A 17,602-nucleotide genomic window follows, 5' to 3' on the forward strand; every position below is an offset into this window, starting at 1 on the left:
TGGGCTCGACGGTCGATTTTACATCCTCAGTCAGGATCGGTAATAGATTTCCGAGAGCATTGAGCAGTGTGCAGAGACAAAAACATGGAGCGAAATGTTGGGTCACTACAGGAGCAGGCCCTGAAGAGAAAGGAGAGGCTAAAAGCAATACGAGAAAAACAACTTTATGTAAGTGTCTTGTCTTGTGATGTCTGGTTTCTGATAAATGCATCATAGCCAGCTGCTTCTTTTTGTTAGTGAGGTAACATTAGCCGACTTAGCTTGTAGCTAACGTTAGCATATCTATGTAGTTAGCAAATTAATCATAACTTTGGCTCGTGGCTTTGTTGTTGTGCTGTTAATTCAGTTAATTCGGATCTAGTTAAGTTCTATATTTAATTGTTACATTGCATTTGTAGCTTATCTGGTTTGCCTATGCAGCTAATCTCCGAAGCTAACTTGTTTGGACTTTTTTTCACAGAGACAATAACAAAGTGAATGTATCAAAATTAATAATATATTAGCTAAATCTTAGTTAATACAAATTAATGAGAACTATGACGATGTTTTGAACTGCAAATGGAATACACACATCTGGCTGAAATGACCAGCTTCACCCAAACTGATCAGCTGCGACATGTCTGTTACAGTAAATTGGCACAAACAATTAGCTTATAGATCCGTTGTGATATACTATAATCTTACACAAACTAAAGTCACATTGTACAGTCTATGGTTCAAACAAGCCTCTTAACAAGGCATTTAATAAACTGGTAAAATCAGAGCTGAAGCAGCTTTTGTTTTTAAGTTGATGTTCAGCAATGCATTTAACAGATAGGACCTCATATGTTGCTGGTACAGGATAAAATGACATGCTGCTGCAGGGAAGAAAGCTCTGATCCTCCCTTTATGGAAGGATAACTGCTGCCTTAAAGTGATAGTAATCATTTGATTTAAAAAAAAAAGGTGTCTGTTGTTCAGTATTTAATTTCAAAAGCACAGTTACTCTGATATACACAAGATATATATGGCTGCAACTGGTCGTAAAGGTCTTGGATCATAAAGGAACACAGAGAGACATTTTTTCAGATGGGGGAAATTGGGGAATTAGTAAACCTAATCAGAAAAAGTCTGAGGATATCTGGGAATTTCAACTTATCTGGCAGTTTCTGAAGATTATAACATCTAAGCCTATTTTGCAACTTGGCCGTTGTGAGAAGTTTTTTTTTTTTTTTTTTTTTACTTCAACCCGACTACAGTCATGGATGAGGTGACATACATTTGACACCAGTGCCACAGTGTGAGTGAACGCGGTCTGATATTATCTATTTTTGTTCAGCTTTTTCAAAGAAAGGAAAATGGTCATCATCATGCAGTCAACAATTCTTGTTGTGGCAGTAAAAACACACTTAGGTCACGTTCACACTAACAAAAGGGGATCTGGCAATTTGCTGCAGGGTTGTGTGGTTGTGGGAGTGTCACTGAAATGGCCTATTTGTGTGACGTCCTGTTGTGTTATTTACTTGAAGGCGGCTTTATTTCACGGAGAAAGAGAAAGAAAAGACACGGAGCAACTGTGTTTTGTTGTTGCAGGAAACAGTGATCTGTTGTTACACAAACTCCTGGGCAGTTAAGTGCTTGTGTTTTGTTTTTTACCCTCCATAGTGTTTTAAAACTTTCTTGTGGCAGCAATAGAGTCAGTGATGTTTTCTGTTTACTGTGCTGGACTCTCACACCGCCTCAAAACGGAACGACAAGTATGAATGCTGGTTACTTGATTGGCCACCGCAGCGTGGTGCCGGAATGCGTTTCTCCAAAAGTTGACTCGGTCTCAACTTTTTGCCACAGGCCACTGCTTCTTTTTTTTTCCAGCTCCCCCCTGCAGCACCCACTGCCGCAGCCTAAACGCACTACCCCTAGAATGGGCAGACCTGCGTTTTTGACGCAGTCAGTGTGAATGCAGGCTTATAAGTGGTGGAAGGTGTACTGCTGTAAAAGAGGACTTTAATGAAGCACAGAGAGATTTCTCCGTTGTATGAACGGTGCACATGAAAAACAGTATCTGTATAATCTGTGAATAAAACATTTTAAAGTGGCAACCAAACGGCACAACAAAAAGTGTTTGAGAATTGTAACTTATCAGTTATTATCAAGATGAGGTTGTATGCTGAGCAAATCTTTCCCGTAATAATTGTACTATCAAAATGTCATCAACACACACCTTTGGTCTTGACTCATGTATTAGACTGGACTGAGAGCAGGTTGTTGCACCAGAGTTTTAGTTGTCAGCGGGCTGCTGTCTGTTTTAAACCATTTAAACATTACACATTATTATTGTTATTCTGCTCCGCTATGACATTTTTTCGGTTCTGGATATGAATTCTTCTTGCAACAGGAAACCCTGTTTAATGTGCAAGCCACTGTTTTGGCAGTTCGACCAGAATGTGTTTCACTAAGCTGCTGTTTAGCAGAGGCACACTGGCTTGACTAGCAATGTTTGATAAATGGCTGACATTCCTGAAGCCTGGGATTGTTTTCCTTTTTGTACTACACTTCAAGAATGAGTCATTCCCCTGAATTGTTCTAGGAGGTGGACAGGAAACCTCTTCAGGAAAATGCAAGATGGGAGGGGTTCAATGTCTTTTGTTATCACTTTTCACTTAGGGTCAATATCATTTTTTTTTATAAATAGATTTTATTATTATAGATTTCAGTCTGGTGCCTATCAAACACTGCTGATTGCAATTTTAGCTAAAAGCCTAAGCACGTGTCTTTTTTTAGACTAATTAGTGAACATACAGTGGGGAGAACAAGTATTTGATACACTGCCGATTTTGCAGGTTTTCCCACTTACAAAGCATGTAGAAGTCTGTAATTTTTATCATAGGTACTCTTCAACTCTGAGTGACAGAATCTAAAACAAAAATCCAGAAAATCACATTGTATGATATTTAAGTAATTAATTTGCATTTTATTGCATGACATAAGTATTTGATACATCAGAAAAGCAAAACTTAATATTTGGTACAGAAACCTTTTGTTTGCAATTACAGAGATCATACAATTCCTGTAGTTCTTGACCATATGCACACAACTGCAGCAGGGATTTTGGTCCCCTCCTCCATACCGACTTTCTTCAGATCCTTCAGGTTTCGGGGCTGTCGCTGGGCAATACGGACTTTCAGCTCCCTCCAGAGATTTTCTATTGGGTTCAAGATCTCGCGATACATGGCCCTATCCATCCTCCCCTCAATACGGTGCAGTCGTCCTGTCGCCTTTGCAGAAAAGCATCCCCAAAGCATGATGTTTCCACCTCCATGCTTCACGGTTGGGATGGTGTTCTTGGGGTTGTACTCATCCTTCTTCTTCCTCCAAACACGGCGAGTGGAGTTTAGACCAAAAAGCTCTATTTTTGTTTCATCAGACCAGTTGACCTTCTCCCATTCCTCCTCTGGATCATCCAGATGGTCATTGGCAAACTTCAGATGGGCCTGGACATGCGCTGGCTTGAGCAGGGAGACCTTGCGTGCGCTGCAGGATTTTAATCCATGATGGCGTAGTGTGTTACTAATGGTTTTCTTTGAGGCTGTGGTCCCAGCTCTCTTCAGGTCATTGACCAGGTCCTGCTGTGTAGTTCTGGGCTGATCCCTCACCTTCCTCATGATCATTGATGCCCCACGAGGTGAGATCTTGCATGGAGTCATCTTAAACTTCTTCCATTTTCTAATAATTGCGCCAACAGTTGTTGCCTTCTCACCAAGCACCTCACAATTTTATCCCTGATGTCCTTACACAGCTCTCTGGTCTTGGCCATTGTGGAGAGGTTGGAGTCTGTTTGAGTGTGTGGACAGGTGTCTTTTATACAGTTAATACAGGTAATGAGTGGAGAACAGGAGGGCTTCTTAAAGAAAAACTAACAGGTCTGTGAGAGCTGGAATTCTTACTGGTTGGTAGGTGATCAAATACTTATGTCATGCAATAAAATGCAAATTAATTATTTAAAAATCATACAGTGTGATTTTTTTGGATTTTTGTTTTAGATTCCGTCTCTCACAGTTTAAGAAAGCAATGGAAACACCACATTCATTTGTATTTAGAGATGATGCAGACATCCAATGTGATGAATAAAACTTGCCCCATGATGCTGTAGAGAGGCAGAATTAGTCACACTATTCTTTGTTACTGTTACATATACCTTTTTAGTTTTTAAGTTTTTTTTTTTTTAATAAATACTTTATTGAAGAAAACTGCGGATTTTCATTCCTTCTTGTTTACCTTATGTAAAAATTGGAATATTATACAATCTATATCTTTTCCTTTAATAAACTATTGAGTAGTGTCAAGTCACTCAAATTGTTCAAACTGTAAAGATGAGAAAGTTTGTATTGGTGTTTGATGCTAGTGTTTTTACTCTGTGTGTTCTGAGTGTGTTATTTCAGTGAGGATTGTTCATAGTGTTTGGCTGTACTGAGCCTGTTTTGAGTTGTGTTGCTTGGAATGAGTTTTGCAGGTGATGTGAACTGTTTAGCTCAGGTGACTGTTGGTAATGCAGACTGTAGTTAGAGTTTTGCACATGTGACTCCAGTTGTGCCCACTGTCGTTTAGCAATCGGAAAAAACTGTAAGGAGCATGCCATTTATTAGGCCCATTTTTCAATTTCGGTATGTATCTTTACTGTGCCAGAGCTCTGAAATGGGCTGATCCATAGCTTAATTTTTTAAGATCGTATTTAGGGGTCATCGTTTGTATTGTCAGTATTTATTTAATAATTTGGTGATTCTTAAAGTGCTGATATTATGCTAATTTTCAGGTTCATAATTATATTTAAAGTTTATATCAGAAAAAGGTTTACATGGTTTAATTTTCAAAAAACACCATATTTTTGTTGTACTGCACATTGCTGGAGCTCCTCTTTTCTCCGTATGTTGAGCTCTCTGTTTTAGATACAGAGTGAGGCATCACACTTCTCTTCAGTCTTTGTGGGAGTCACACATACGCAGTACCTAGGTAAGGACTACTACCCAGTCAGAAGCAGAGTATGAGGGTGTCCCACGCTAGCAGCTAGGCCAGCATTATAACGTGTGTTACAAAGTGACACACGTTATAATGTTATAATGCTTTTTCACTTTGTAAACCTATAATGTAAAAGATATATAACACAATAAAGGAATGTGGGGGAAAAGCCAAAAAGCATTTTAAAGGCAAAATACAGTGTTAATCTATGCTAATTCTAGCCAGTCCACTGACAAAAGATTGATGTTGAGAATACTGTATGGTAAGTTATTTTAATCATGCTATTTTAACAGGGGCGAGAGCAAGAAGATGGGGAGCCAGAGAACAAAAAAGCTTCACTAGAGGAGACTAATGAAGAAAAGCACAGGTGGGTTCATCACACCACACACAAACATGGCTGTTGATTTTTGTGAATCATATTTTTCACACAAGCAATGCATGTCATGATTTACATCGCTGCTGACTGAACAGAAAAGGCACCACGACGAGTAATCAAGCCTGGCTGTTAGCCTGGTCTGGAGCAGGCTAGCTGCACAGAATAAATCTGCATGGTAATTTATGTGCCACTGTTTTCATGAAAACCAAGTCACAGCTAAATTTAGCCAGGCAACCTGGAAAATCCCAGCTTAATCCGCTATCTAGGTTTTGTGAAACAGCCCCCTGGTCATGAGATGCAGTGTTTACACTGGACTGGATCACAGCCTCGTGCTATAAGCTGCTCAAATATCCTGCAGTTTACTCAACTTTGTGTGTTAGACGGTAGGAAGGAGCAGCCATCTTTCCTGTCCTACAGGACCTTTTTTCCATTGTTTATATTTAATGACTGCACTGACAGCACTGAGGGAGTGACTGAGCTGTATTTCCTCCAGTCCAACAGGACAGATCTCTCTCATGAGGATGAAAATAGCTGCACTTTAAATGCTTAACTGAGACATTTGTCAGTGAAGAGACGTGTAGTGTTGAATGTACTCTGGGTGTTTTTAATCTGTTTTGCTAAATCAAAGAACACGTTTGTAGCAGGGTATGAGTGTAATGTATCTTGTAATAAGTATTAAAATTTCATGGGAGATCAAATTGCCAAAGCCAAGCATGAAAGAACACAACAGTCAACATTTTTTTCCTTAAAGTTATTGCTACTGAAATGAATAATCCACAAGAAAACAGTAGTTTGTGTGTTATCGTACATTCCTCCAAGCCTATTTCACAAAAGGCACAAACGGCAACATTCTGCTTTTCGTGTCACATCTTGTTAGGTGTTGTAAGGGCTGCTGTTTTCCTTTTAAGAGAGATAGGTAATTAGAGTTTAATTATTTAAAAAAAGCAAATACGATTCAAGGAAGTTCAAAAGCCTCTAAAATAGCGATATGACTGTTAGCCATAACAGTCTCCGTGGCTCATGTATTATGAAAAGGCTGGTTGTTGTCTGGAGCTATTTTTGCTCTGGTGAATGGAGCAGGTAGCTTGATATCAGTGTAAACATTTGAACACTTTGCTGCACCTCCTCAGCCACAATTCACTCTAAACATTTAAGAAAAATAGACACACTTGGGTCAGTGCTCTGCATTTATCACTGGCTCTCTTTGATGCCACAGTGCGCTTGAAGTGGATACGTGTAAACACACTGTAAAGGTTTGGACACGTTGAACTAAGAGATGGTAAAGAAAGAAAGCCGTGTATTTACAAGTACAGTCTGTATATCCTGTTTTTTTCTTTGTCCTGCTAGTGGTGGAATGTTTTTCAGTCCATGTCTTCCAATCTGTTCTTTGGCCTACACCATCTTGACAAAGATTTTGTTGAGTGCGTCCATGCTCCCTGAAGGACGATCTTTTTTTCAATTTGTTGATTCCATGACACATTGTGCTATGCTTTTTTCGATTAAAAAGTTTTATTTCATCACAACATGATCTATTGAAGGCTGATAAATGATGGCGTGTAGTTGAACAGATGCCTTCTGGCTACTCCAAACTCCAAGATAAGAAACGGGCTGTCAGGGCATCTGGAGTTTGTAACACTTTGTAACTGTGGAGCTTAGTCATGTAGTTTCCTTCAGTTTTATTTAATTCATTTTATTGTAGTTATATAGACTCCATTCATGTCATATGTATATTAAGATTGTGTTTTACTTCAAATAACTGCAATATATTGTTTTAAAAAAAACACATTTTATTATTTGATTTATTGTGACTGCAATATGATTGGCATGAGTATTCTATTTAAGGATGAGATGGATAGAAGACATATTCCTTGTTAGAAAAAGATTCAGGAGCCATAGAGACAGAAGAGGGGCCCTAAGGCAGCCAAAGGCAGAACATGACTAGCATTCCTGCCCATACCCATACAAGGCATCGTTCTGTCTGTTGTCAGCAGTGGTGTGATGAATGTATCAAGAGTGTACCCTCTCGAGCCTCGTCACGAATCCATGTTAAGCTCGGAGCAGCTGATAACTCTCTTGCTCAGTCAGACAATAGTTTACCTCTGCCTCTGGACTTTCTGTATAATCTGCAGAGATGTCAGCTAAGCTTGCCAAGAATTCCTCTGTGCAGAGATGTGATGAAAGACTGCGTAATTCAACATCAAGGACAGCATTCCTCAGCTGTTTGCTGCTCTCTGCAAGTCTATGCCCAGGAGCAGGTGGAACATGTTAATCAGACGTGTTTGTAGGAATAAAGAGGGACATTATACCCGACCTCTACTAGACGTTAGATGTGCAGCTGTGTGGGGTTTGCAGATGGTCCTTTTATGCTCCTTAATCTCTGGTGGGATATATTTGCCCACACCGCCACCTCCTGGACAGTCACAAGAGTGTGGGGAAAAGAGTGAGAGTGCATTGTTGAGTGATATACAGGTGCTGGTCATATAATTAGAATATCATGAAAAAGTTGATTTATTTCAGTAATTCCATTCAAAAAGTGAAATTTGTATATTATATTCATTCATTACACACAGACTGATATATTTCAAATGTTTATTTCTTTTAATTGTGATGATTATAACTGACAACTAATGAAAATCCCAAATTCAGTATCTCCGAAAATTAGAATATTACTTAAGATCAATACAAAAAAAGGATTTTTAGAAATGTTGGGCAACTGAAAAGTATGAACATGAAAAGTATGAGCATGTACAGCACTCAATACTTAGTTGGGGCTCCTTTTGCCTGAGTTACTGCAGCAATGCGGCGTGGCATGGAGTCGATCAATCTGTGGCACTGCTCAGGTGTTATGAGAGCCCAGGTTGCTCTGATAGTGGCCTTCAGCTCTTTTGCATTGTTGGGTCTAGCGTATCGCATCTTCCTCTTCACAATACCCCATAGATTTTCTATAGGGTTAAGGTCAGGCGAGTTTGTTGGCCAATTAAGAACAGGGATACCATGGTCCTTAAACCAGGTACTGGTAGCTTTGGCACTGTGTGCAGGTGCCAAGTCCTGTTGGAAAATGAAATCTGCATCTCCATAAAGTTGGTCAGCAGCATGAAGTGCTCTAAAACTTCCTGGTAGATGGCTGCGTTGAACTTGGACCTCAGAAAACACAGTGGACCAACACCAGCAGATGACAGGGCACCCCAAACCATCACTGACTGTGGGAACTTTACACTGGACAAGCAGCGTGGATTCTGTGCCTCTCCTCTCTTCCTCCAGACTCCGGGATCATGATTTCCAAAGGAAATGCAAAATTTACTTTCATCAGAGAACATAACTTTGGACCACTCAGTCAGCAGCAGTCCAGTCCTTTTTGTCTTTAGCCCAGGCGAGAAGCTTCTGACGCTGTGTCTTGTTCAAGAGGGGCTTGACACAAGGAATGCGACAGCTGAAACCCATGTCTTGCATACATCTGTGCGTGGTGGTTCTTGAAGCACTGACTCCAGCTGCAGTCCACTCTTTGTGAATCTCCCCCACATTTTTGAATGGGTTTTGTTTCAAAATCCTCTCCAGGGTGCGGTTATCCCTATTGCTTGTACACTTTTTTTCTACCACATCTTTTCCTTCCCTTCGCCTCTCTATTAATGTGCTTGGACACAGAGCTCTGTGAACAGCCAGCCTCTTTAGCAATGACCTTTTGTGTCTTGCCCTCCTTGTGCAAGGTGTCAATGGTCGTCTTTTGGACAGCTGTCAAGTCAGCAGTCTTCCCCATGATTGTGTAGCCTACAGAACTAGACTGAGAGACCATTTAAAGGCCTTTGCAGGTGTTTTGAGTGTGGCACCGGGTGTCTTCAATATTGAACCTTTTCACAATATTCTAATTTTCTGAGATACGGAATTTGGGGTTTTCATTATTTGTCAGTTATAATCATCAAAATTAAAAGAAACACTTGAAATATATCAGTCTGTGTATACATTATACAAGTTTCACTTTTTGAATGGAATTACTGAAATAAATCAACTTTTTCATGATATTCTAATTATATGACCAGCACCTGTAATGCATCGTGATTTCTGTCCTCAGAGAGCTGAAGCTGAGGAATTACACTCCAGAGGATGACGAGCTGAAGGGGAGGCAGGTGCCCAAAGCCAAACCTGCATCAGGTGAGAACTCTCCATGAACAAGCATTGAAGAAACAATAACTTAAAATAATTTTAAAGTTACCTTACTGTTAAAGTACTGTTAATATCACATTGCCTCTAGGAATGTGCTATACATGGTCAGCTACTGAACGGTGCCCATTCAATATTAAAGACTCCTGCTGCTATTATTACATATCATTTATGACTGATGATAAATATTCTTTGTTTGCAGTGGAGGATAAAGTAAAAGACCAGTTAGAGGCAGCTAATCCAGAGCCCATCATTGAAGAAGTGGTGAGTACTCCCTTTCTTTCCAAATGTGATGTCCTTTGTTGAAGTATAGTAGTTGTAGTTGCCATATTCAGCTGTTTTCTTTCCTCAGGATTTGGCCAACCTCGCCCCAAGAAAGCCAGATTGGTAAGACCTTTCTGAAAAATATGGTTCATAAAATCATTTTATAATTAATAACTTGTTTCTGACATCGTCTTTTTATTGTAATTCTGAATCTAGGGATCTAAAGCGTGATGTGGCAAAGAAACTGGAGAAGTTGGAGAGGAGAACACAGAGAGCAATCGCCGAGCTCATCCGTTAGTATTCCCTATTTCATGTTTTTGTGTTTTATCACTGAATCTTTTTTTTTCTGACACCACAGCGACCAGCATGTCTGAGATAGGCGGGGATTATTAGGCTAATTGCTTTGTGGTTTCCAGACTCCAGAGGCTTGAAGCCATCTGATAACATCAATGGTGTGATTCCTTCACTGATGTGTGGTCCACATTCTAATAATAGGCATGAGCTTTCATGGTGAACACAAAACTGTTTAAATGTAAATGGTTTTCCCCTTGTTTTAATGCGTGACATTGAGAGTACAGGTAGCCATGTGTTGTGTTAACATGTATACTCACAATAACCCAGTTAATGTCAGTTTACAATGGTGTATAAACATAAACAGTCACTCCTTTTAGTTTGGTTACAGCAGCTACATTTTGATAAATTAAAACGTGGCAGTGGGCTGTATTTACTATTATTGTGAAGAGCATTGTTTATTTTGCTCTGTGTTGGGAGTAACTGCAGCCTGCCAGCAGCGTACTGTCTGTTGGAGAGAAGGGATGCTTAGTTTCAGAGTGTCAATGTTGCATGCTCAACCTGAATAAGACCTTAACTGGAGTTATGGCCCATGCACAGGAGCTACACATAAATGCAACTTGTGTTTGAAGGATGCAGTGAATGAATGAATCAGATTGACCGTCCGTGTTTGTGTGTCCAGGGGATCGTCTCCGAGGCAGTGAGGAGGAGTTGGCCGGAGCGGTGGGGGCAGTAGGACCGGAGGAGGGAGACTCGGACTAAATCCCAACAGATACATCCCTACAGAGGGATGGCCTCGTTTTACTGGGACTGTACTGTCACATATGTGTTGTGCTCAAAGAGACGGCTACTTTTATCGCCGCAGGGAGTAAAATGTTTTCTGTCAGGTCTTTATATTCCCTTTGTGAGGCCTGCCTTGCATCATTGTATTATTACAAATGAATATGTAGTAGTACAATCTGTAACATCAATATTTTGTTGTAATATTTTTTATTTTCAAGTAAAATAATGTCAATTTTTCAAAAGCCTGATTATAATCATGAATTTTGCCTTTATTTGAAAGTAGGGGTGTACGATTTGGATAAAATCATATCACGGCATATGTAATATATCATGATATAGATATATATTGTAAAATAGTACAGTATGGAAAGAAATACTTCATCACAGTGACACAAAAACATAAAATAATAAAGTAATGAATTAAAAAACATAAGTATTTTCATAAAGCAGTCCTACCCATTTGATTGCCAAATTGGCAAAAATGGCCTCCTACATCCAGAGACGTTCAAGGGATAGCTGTTGCTGTTACGTGTCACGCCTAATTATTTAATTGTTTTGCCGCGGAGCATCCAATAAGACAAAAGATACTTTTTAAATACATCACATTTATTCAGAAAATCTGAAAATGCACTCTCTAGTCATAATCAATTGACCCCTATGTACTCATGATAGTTACTGTAACATTAATGACTTGCTACTTTTGAATCAATGTAGCTTTGATCCAATGGGTGATAAATAGAGGAACAATGAACAGATAACAATATGCTGTTTTTGGTATGACATACTAGTGATATATATTGCAAGCACCTAAATACCTGTTCTGAACTTAAATGCTCCATTATTCCACAATAAAGTGCATCTTCTGTCCACATAGGCCCAGACTGTCTCCTTAATAAGGAGAGTATTGCACAGTTCATTATGTAACCACTCTTAATACAAGGCCACCTGCCAACCGCTTTCCTCCGTTCTCAGAAGGCGAAAAGAGAAACGAAAAAAAGCTTTTCTGGAAAAATAACATAATTCACAAAAACTACACTTAATGTGACTTAAGTGTTGTTGAAATGATATATAGCCATACCTTTACAACAAAACAGCTTCTCCTACATACTACCATCTTCCAAAATATACAACATTGGAGATGAAGCTCACAAACTACAGACATTTATAACAAGATGGTTAATACTGCAAAAACAGAAGTGTTGATGTTGCTCTGGAAGCTGGTTGAACCTGTTTAAACATGATGCTCTAAATACTGTGATGAAAAGCTGATAAGATAAATCCTGGATTTTAGTATTTAATAAAAGGAAACTGAGCTATTGTAGTCAGAGGTTGTTCTGGCATTTAGAGTGGAAGAATACATACTCCTGCATGCAGATTAGCTAATGGTAATGGGTTATCACTTGTCAGAATGGCAAAGAGGAGGCCTCGATACCTAACCTCAATCAAAGGTTGGCGTTCGGGTGCCACACAGACCTCCACAGATTTAGCCCTTGAGCAGGATTGCTGTTCATCTTGTTGATACTGTTGCGTGTTTGTTGGGTGGGTGGGTGATAATCTTAAAAACTGGTGGATTCATGGCTTCCTGGTGATCACTGGGAACAGGAAGTGGCTGATTCAAGGCTGTCAGTCGTAATGTCCTCCACCAGATTCAATCTTCCTGGCTGCAGGACCCAGTTCCACCTTGCAAACCCTCTGGGCAAACTTCAGTGAGCACAATGTCTCTCCCACATTACTCTCCAGAGCAGATACCTTTTGTAGAAACCGTTGAAACAAAACAAGGCTCATAACAAGCAACAACAGCTTAAAATGTAATTTACTGCAAATATATCCTCCTAAGGCTGAAAGTCTGGAGAAGAATTTGGAGCATTAATCTCACCTGCACCACCATGACGGTCTTGCTGCCTTTGCCCAGGGAATCTTGTAATAAGTATGTAAGGCGGGAGTTCCTGAAAGGGATATGAGTCTGCCGAGCTCTCAGTGCCTGAATTACGTCTCCCAGTGACAGCAGGGAGCGGTTGATATTCTGGGCCTCTTTCAGCCTCTCTCCCTCTGCACCAGACTTCCATACCCTCTCCGAGCCAGCCAGGTCCACCAGGTTCAACTTGCCTGAGGAAAGAAAAGTGAATTCAGAGTAAAGGTGAAAACGATGAAGACACTGATCTCTGGACCAAAATGTGTCTGACTGAATCCTGATCAGAAGCCTCTTTTTTGTTCTTTTTCTCTTTAGTCTCTTTCCCATCTTTTCTACTGCTCAATGAACGCAGATATTCACAATGACAGTATTGTTTTTGATTAAGCATTATGTAGTAGCTAGACTGTATTCAGATTGAATAAAACAAAAGGATTCAACGATGATTGCCGAGAGTTATAGCAAATATTAATAAGGAGCCTTTCAAACACTTTTCCCTGTAGGAGGAGAAATGCATGGGTGACCTACCGGTGGTTTTGGACCCGGTGGCAAGGTCAGTGCCCTGAACGGTGATGCAGAGCAGAGCGTGGGAGCGGGAGCTGTGCTGGTTCATCTGAGTGCCGAAGGTGATCCTGTTCCTTCGGGCTGTGGCTAAAATCTGGACAAAAGAAGCATAAATGTAATGATTTACTCTTAGAGTGAACGGCAATTCAGTATCCTATCAGAACACATTGTTTAAAACACACTGTGTCACCTTCTTGATGTGCTGAAAGCTCTTAACTTCGATAACCCTGAGGCCCGGCACGTGCAGCTGTCCTGTTCCGTCCGGGTTGATCTTAATATCCAGTTTCTCTCCATCCTTACTCAGCAGGTCCCTGAGAAACAAAATATAACGCAAAGATTAAAACAAGTAGCTAGTAGTAGGTCTAATATATTATCCTTTTTATATGATTTCCTTTAATAGACTAAAAGGGTATCTAAAGAGAAGTGCAGCATATTGTACCTTAGCACCTCGTTGTAGATCTCCACAGAGCTGACGGTGACCGTGTAAGACCACATGTCCTTCCTCTCCTCGATCTCACTGAAGAGATACTTCAGGGCTCGCTGGTTGATGCCTGGGTTCTCCACACTGCCCTGAAAATCAAACGATACTTAGCCTGCAGCCTACATGATGGATAATCACTCTTTGGCTCCAATAATGCTGTAAAACTAGAAAGTATACCTCCATTGTGTAGGTTTTTCCAGAGCCAGTCTGTCCATATGCAAATATGCAGACATGGTAGCCATCGATGCTGGACGTCACAAGAGGCTCAATCTCCTGAAAGACCTGAAGAAAACCAAACAAAATTTAGAGTTGTTACGATTATATTTCCAGCATATGCTTTTTCATGTCCATACCTCTTCTTGTGTGGCCTGAGGCTGGAAGACCTTGTCCAGTTCGAAAATGCGACCCTTCCCTTTGTTCAGCACATTGAGCGAGGACTCGTTGTTGGGGTCCGTGGTCACCACCACAGACTGGCCCTCCTCATGCTGGTCCTCCTTCAACACAGGCTTCACACGACACAGCACGCGAATGTTGCCTTAAAACCAGAGGCCCCAGTTAATGACACTGATTTTATTTGGTGTAATCGATTTTCTACGTCTTCTCTGCATACCTTTAAGCTCCACCAGCTGCTCGTGGTACTTCCTGCGCAGTGCGACCTCCTTCCTATATTTCTCCAAGAGATCTTTGTTGGCTTCAGACATCTCACTGATCGCTGCTGAAATCTGAAGAAAAAAATACAGCAAAAACATTATTTACTAGGCTTGTCGATTTGGTCAGATTTATCACTCCCCTAAATACAGGGGACTAAGTCATGAGGTGATGTACGTCATTTACGTACCTGTTTTTTTGCGTCACTGATCGCCGATCCGTAAAAGTCTGAGAAGTTTCGAACCTGGCTCCTCAGACTGGTGTAGTCTGTTTTCATGGAGCGTAAAGTTGGAGGGAGCGCAGTCAGACGCTTTTGCAAGCCTGACAAAAATAAAAACCCATGTTAAATAGAGGGTTATCTCAATAAGTATATTTAAAGGAATACTTTGTCATTTTGGGAAATAAGCATATTTCCCAAAATGTTGAACCATCTCTTTTCTTCTTCTCTTTTTGGGGGGATTGATTATTTGGTGCAACTCACTGAAAAATTGGTCCTGCAGGTTCTGAAAGTGCTCGGCTGAGCAGGTGGCTGCAGCCTTCACAGCCTCCTCCTTCCTCTCCTCCAAGTGGCCAATCTCTTTCAACAGCTCCTCTCTCAGTTTACTGATTTCTCGCTCATACGCTGCAATCTGTAAAAAGTTGAGCACAGCAATCTGTCATCTCGACTTGTCCAATCTGTGCAGGCTCAGCTCTGTCATGAGTTCATCTGTCAATGACATTGATCCGGGTTGTGGAAACTTCCTCCTTCTTCCTTTTGATTTTTCTCTCTCCGGTTATCTGTTCTCTAAACAGCGGGTGCTTTATTTACCCCTCTGAACTTCTCAAATTCTGTCTTATTTTTTAAAATCAGAGTTGATGGCATCATGAGGACTATCTGGGATTTGTTACCAGTTTCCTTGCCTCCTAGTGGCCAGCAGCCACCTAATAATATGTGTACTGATGGATAGGTAGCATTATTATGGAGCATTATTATCAAAGGCCCACCTTACAATTCATGTCCAGCTTGTTGCTGCCTGGAACATGTTCAAAAATGGGTGTTTACTAAAACATAGGATTCACCCAAATATAACTTGTTTTATACTGCATGTTTAATCAGTGTATGACTGTGTATGCATACTTCAAAGGAGATGTGAGAGATAAAAATTCACAACAATTCTATGGCTTCTGTTTTGTTACCTTGTGCTGCAGATTACAGCTGTATTCATCGGACTTCCTGATGTGTTCCTCCAGCTGTTTGCACCGCTCATTCTGATTGGACAGTTTATCGGACAGCAGTTCATTCCTCTGTCTGGCTTTGGTCAGCTGCTTTAATGTGGCTGGTGATTCCACCTCCACAGTCTGGGTGACATACTGAGAGAGAGAGAGAGAAAAAAAACGTCTGAGTAGGGTCTCTACTAAAAATAAGGAGGCAATGTGTATTTTGTTGCAATTTTGTTCAATATTCCCTTTTTATAATACACATTGTTGTGTTTCCAGTTAATAAATCTCACTCTCAGGTAAGATTTACCTTCACCACTGGCTCCTTGCCTCTCTCTCTGTCCAACTCCAGCTGGAGCTCCCTCACTCGGTCCTCTCGTTTCCTCAGCTCCTCTCCTCTTCTCCACTCGCTTTGTTCGCTCTGACGCTCCAGTTGCGACAGCTGCTCAGCACGCTGCTGTAGGGACATCTCCAGCTGCTGCACTCTGCTGCGCAGGTTTTCATTCTCCTAGCAGAGCACATACAACAAAGTAAATGTAAAAACGAATGGTGTTTGCAGTTACTAATGGGCTGCCTTGGTAGCAGGTCAGTGAGCTGTGCGTCTCACCTTGATGAGCATGGTGCTGGACTGGGAGGGGATGGTGGACAGCTGCTGTAGGAGGCCTTGGGTAACGCTCAGGTTCTGCTTCAGACTCTCGTTCTCTGCTGACAGACATAGAACCCGCTTCTCTGAGTCTGTGGCCCCCTGAGGAAATGAAACATGGGGTTCCGCATAACAATAAGAGATGCATCAAAACCAGAATTTCTTTACATATATATATGTATAGCCTTGTAGATGAGTGTTTCTTTCATCATGTATTTAGAATTAAGGTTCCCAAGGCATGCTGACTGTTGTGTGGCATTTTTACAGCATGGCATTTCATTCAGTGCATGTGGGCAGCTGTGGCAGTTTTGCTGATTAAATGGAAAGTGACAAAAACTTGACAAATGATTAAATCAATAGTTCAAAGTGCTTACGGTGGCTGTTCTCAGTCTTGACAGCTCCTCCTCACGCTCTTCTATGCAACTCTTGAGCTCATCAATCTGTGCAAGAAATGAGAAAGTTTAAAGGTTTAGATTTTTGCATATAGACATGTTTATATCATAATGTGAAAATGAGCATTTCTTTCCTAAATGGAAATAGAATTTGGCAATTTTGCAGCTGCAACCTACCTGCTGTTGAAAGGCCTGTATGCGAGAGTGTCTGTCCCTTTCCTTCTGCTCCAGCTGTGAGTGCAGCAGACGGAGTTCTCCTCTCAGCTTACTCCTCTCGCCCTGTAGACCGTACAGAGACTCAACCAGCCGGTGAACCCCAGCTTGTGTCCCTGCATCACTGCTGGACTCACCTGGGGGACATAAATATGCAAAACTATAATCAGCCTCTGCATCATCATCATCATTAGCCTGAGTACTGACGGCATAACTAACCGCAAAAATAACCTTAATCATATTCTGTCATCTTTGGACCCATATTCATATTAGGCCACCCAAAAACCTTTGAACTTCCTATGACCTGTTTTCTATAAGTTTTCAGTTATGACTTATTTCCACAGTACGCTTGAGAGCTTGCGTGTGTGTAATATTAATGAACATTAAGTACGCACTTAAAGATCTTTTACACACCATGTAGTCACTGTGCATTGCAGTGAAGTTAACATTATCGTTTCCACTCTCAAATCTCCGGGGAAACTTCGCAGACCTACGTATAAAGGATTACTGCAGCTTCTCACATGCAGCCTGGAATGATGAGGAGGATTTATACGATGCATCCACCTGCTAAAACTACTCCATTGTTCATCAGGAACCTGAGCAGCATGGCCAACAGCTTTTTAATCCCCTTCTTCCTCCTCAATGATTTAACAGGCACTGTCACCTCGGATTTTCATTGCAGGGCCGTATGCTA

At 40.8% G+C, this 17,602-nt stretch overlaps 2 protein-coding genes across 7 annotated transcripts in view; one reads left to right on the forward strand and one right to left on the reverse strand.

Moving 5' to 3' along the window:
* ccdc12 (coiled-coil domain containing 12) lies at nucleotides 1-11,734 on the forward strand. The gene is made up of 7 exons (XM_028580470.1): nucleotides 1-168; nucleotides 5,286-5,359; nucleotides 9,435-9,514; nucleotides 9,726-9,787; nucleotides 9,876-9,910; nucleotides 10,004-10,080; nucleotides 10,761-11,734. The coding sequence occupies exons 1-7, from the start codon at nucleotides 85-87 to the stop codon at nucleotides 10,838-10,840; spliced, it is 492 nt and encodes a 163-aa protein (XP_028436271.1). The 5' UTR covers nucleotides 1-84; the 3' UTR covers nucleotides 10,841-11,734.
* Nucleotides 11,083-17,602, reverse strand: part of si:ch211-257p13.3 (kinesin-like protein KIFC3) — a 13,476-nt gene continuing 6,956 nt past the window's right edge. For all 6 annotated transcript variants that reach the window (XM_028580459.1, XM_028580457.1, XM_028580460.1 and 3 more), the window contains 15 exons: nucleotides 16,873-17,045; nucleotides 16,678-16,743; nucleotides 16,268-16,405; nucleotides 15,971-16,168; nucleotides 15,640-15,813; nucleotides 14,945-15,092; nucleotides 14,654-14,784; nucleotides 14,426-14,537; nucleotides 14,169-14,350; nucleotides 13,993-14,097; nucleotides 13,774-13,904; nucleotides 13,525-13,645; nucleotides 13,299-13,428; nucleotides 12,738-12,967; nucleotides 11,083-12,610 (listed from right to left, as the gene is read on the reverse strand). In XM_028580459.1, coding sequence (XP_028436260.1) covers nucleotides 12,485-12,610; nucleotides 12,738-12,967; nucleotides 13,299-13,428; nucleotides 13,525-13,645; nucleotides 13,774-13,904; nucleotides 13,993-14,097; nucleotides 14,169-14,350; nucleotides 14,426-14,537; nucleotides 14,654-14,784; nucleotides 14,945-15,092; nucleotides 15,640-15,813; nucleotides 15,971-16,168; nucleotides 16,268-16,405; nucleotides 16,678-16,743; nucleotides 16,873-17,045 — 2,165 coding nt within the window. In that variant the 3' untranslated portion in view covers nucleotides 11,083-12,484. The remainder of the gene's footprint in view (nucleotides 12,611-12,737; nucleotides 12,968-13,298; nucleotides 13,429-13,524; nucleotides 13,646-13,773; nucleotides 13,905-13,992; nucleotides 14,098-14,168; nucleotides 14,351-14,425; nucleotides 14,538-14,653; nucleotides 14,785-14,944; nucleotides 15,093-15,639; nucleotides 15,814-15,970; nucleotides 16,169-16,267; nucleotides 16,406-16,677; nucleotides 16,744-16,872; nucleotides 17,046-17,602) is intronic.

This window comes from Perca flavescens, chromosome 6, assembly GCF_004354835.1.
Source record: "Perca flavescens isolate YP-PL-M2 chromosome 6, PFLA_1.0, whole genome shotgun sequence".
In the NCBI taxonomy this organism is placed as follows: domain Eukaryota; kingdom Metazoa; phylum Chordata; class Actinopteri; order Perciformes; family Percidae; genus Perca; species Perca flavescens.

Bases quoted from the DNA above. Each gene is read 5' to 3' on its own strand.
- ccdc12 (XM_028580470.1), top strand. From the start codon at position 85: ATGGAGCGAAATGTTGGGTCACTACAGGAGCAGGCCCTGAAGAGAAAG. The intron at 9,515-9,725 runs GTGAGAACTCTC...CTTTGTTTGCAG, and splicing joins CAAAGCCAAACCTGCATCAG to TGGAGGATAAAGTAAAAGAC. The intron at 10,081-10,760 runs GTTAGTATTCCC...TTGTGTGTCCAG, and splicing joins AGCAATCGCCGAGCTCATCC to GGGATCGTCTCCGAGGCAGT.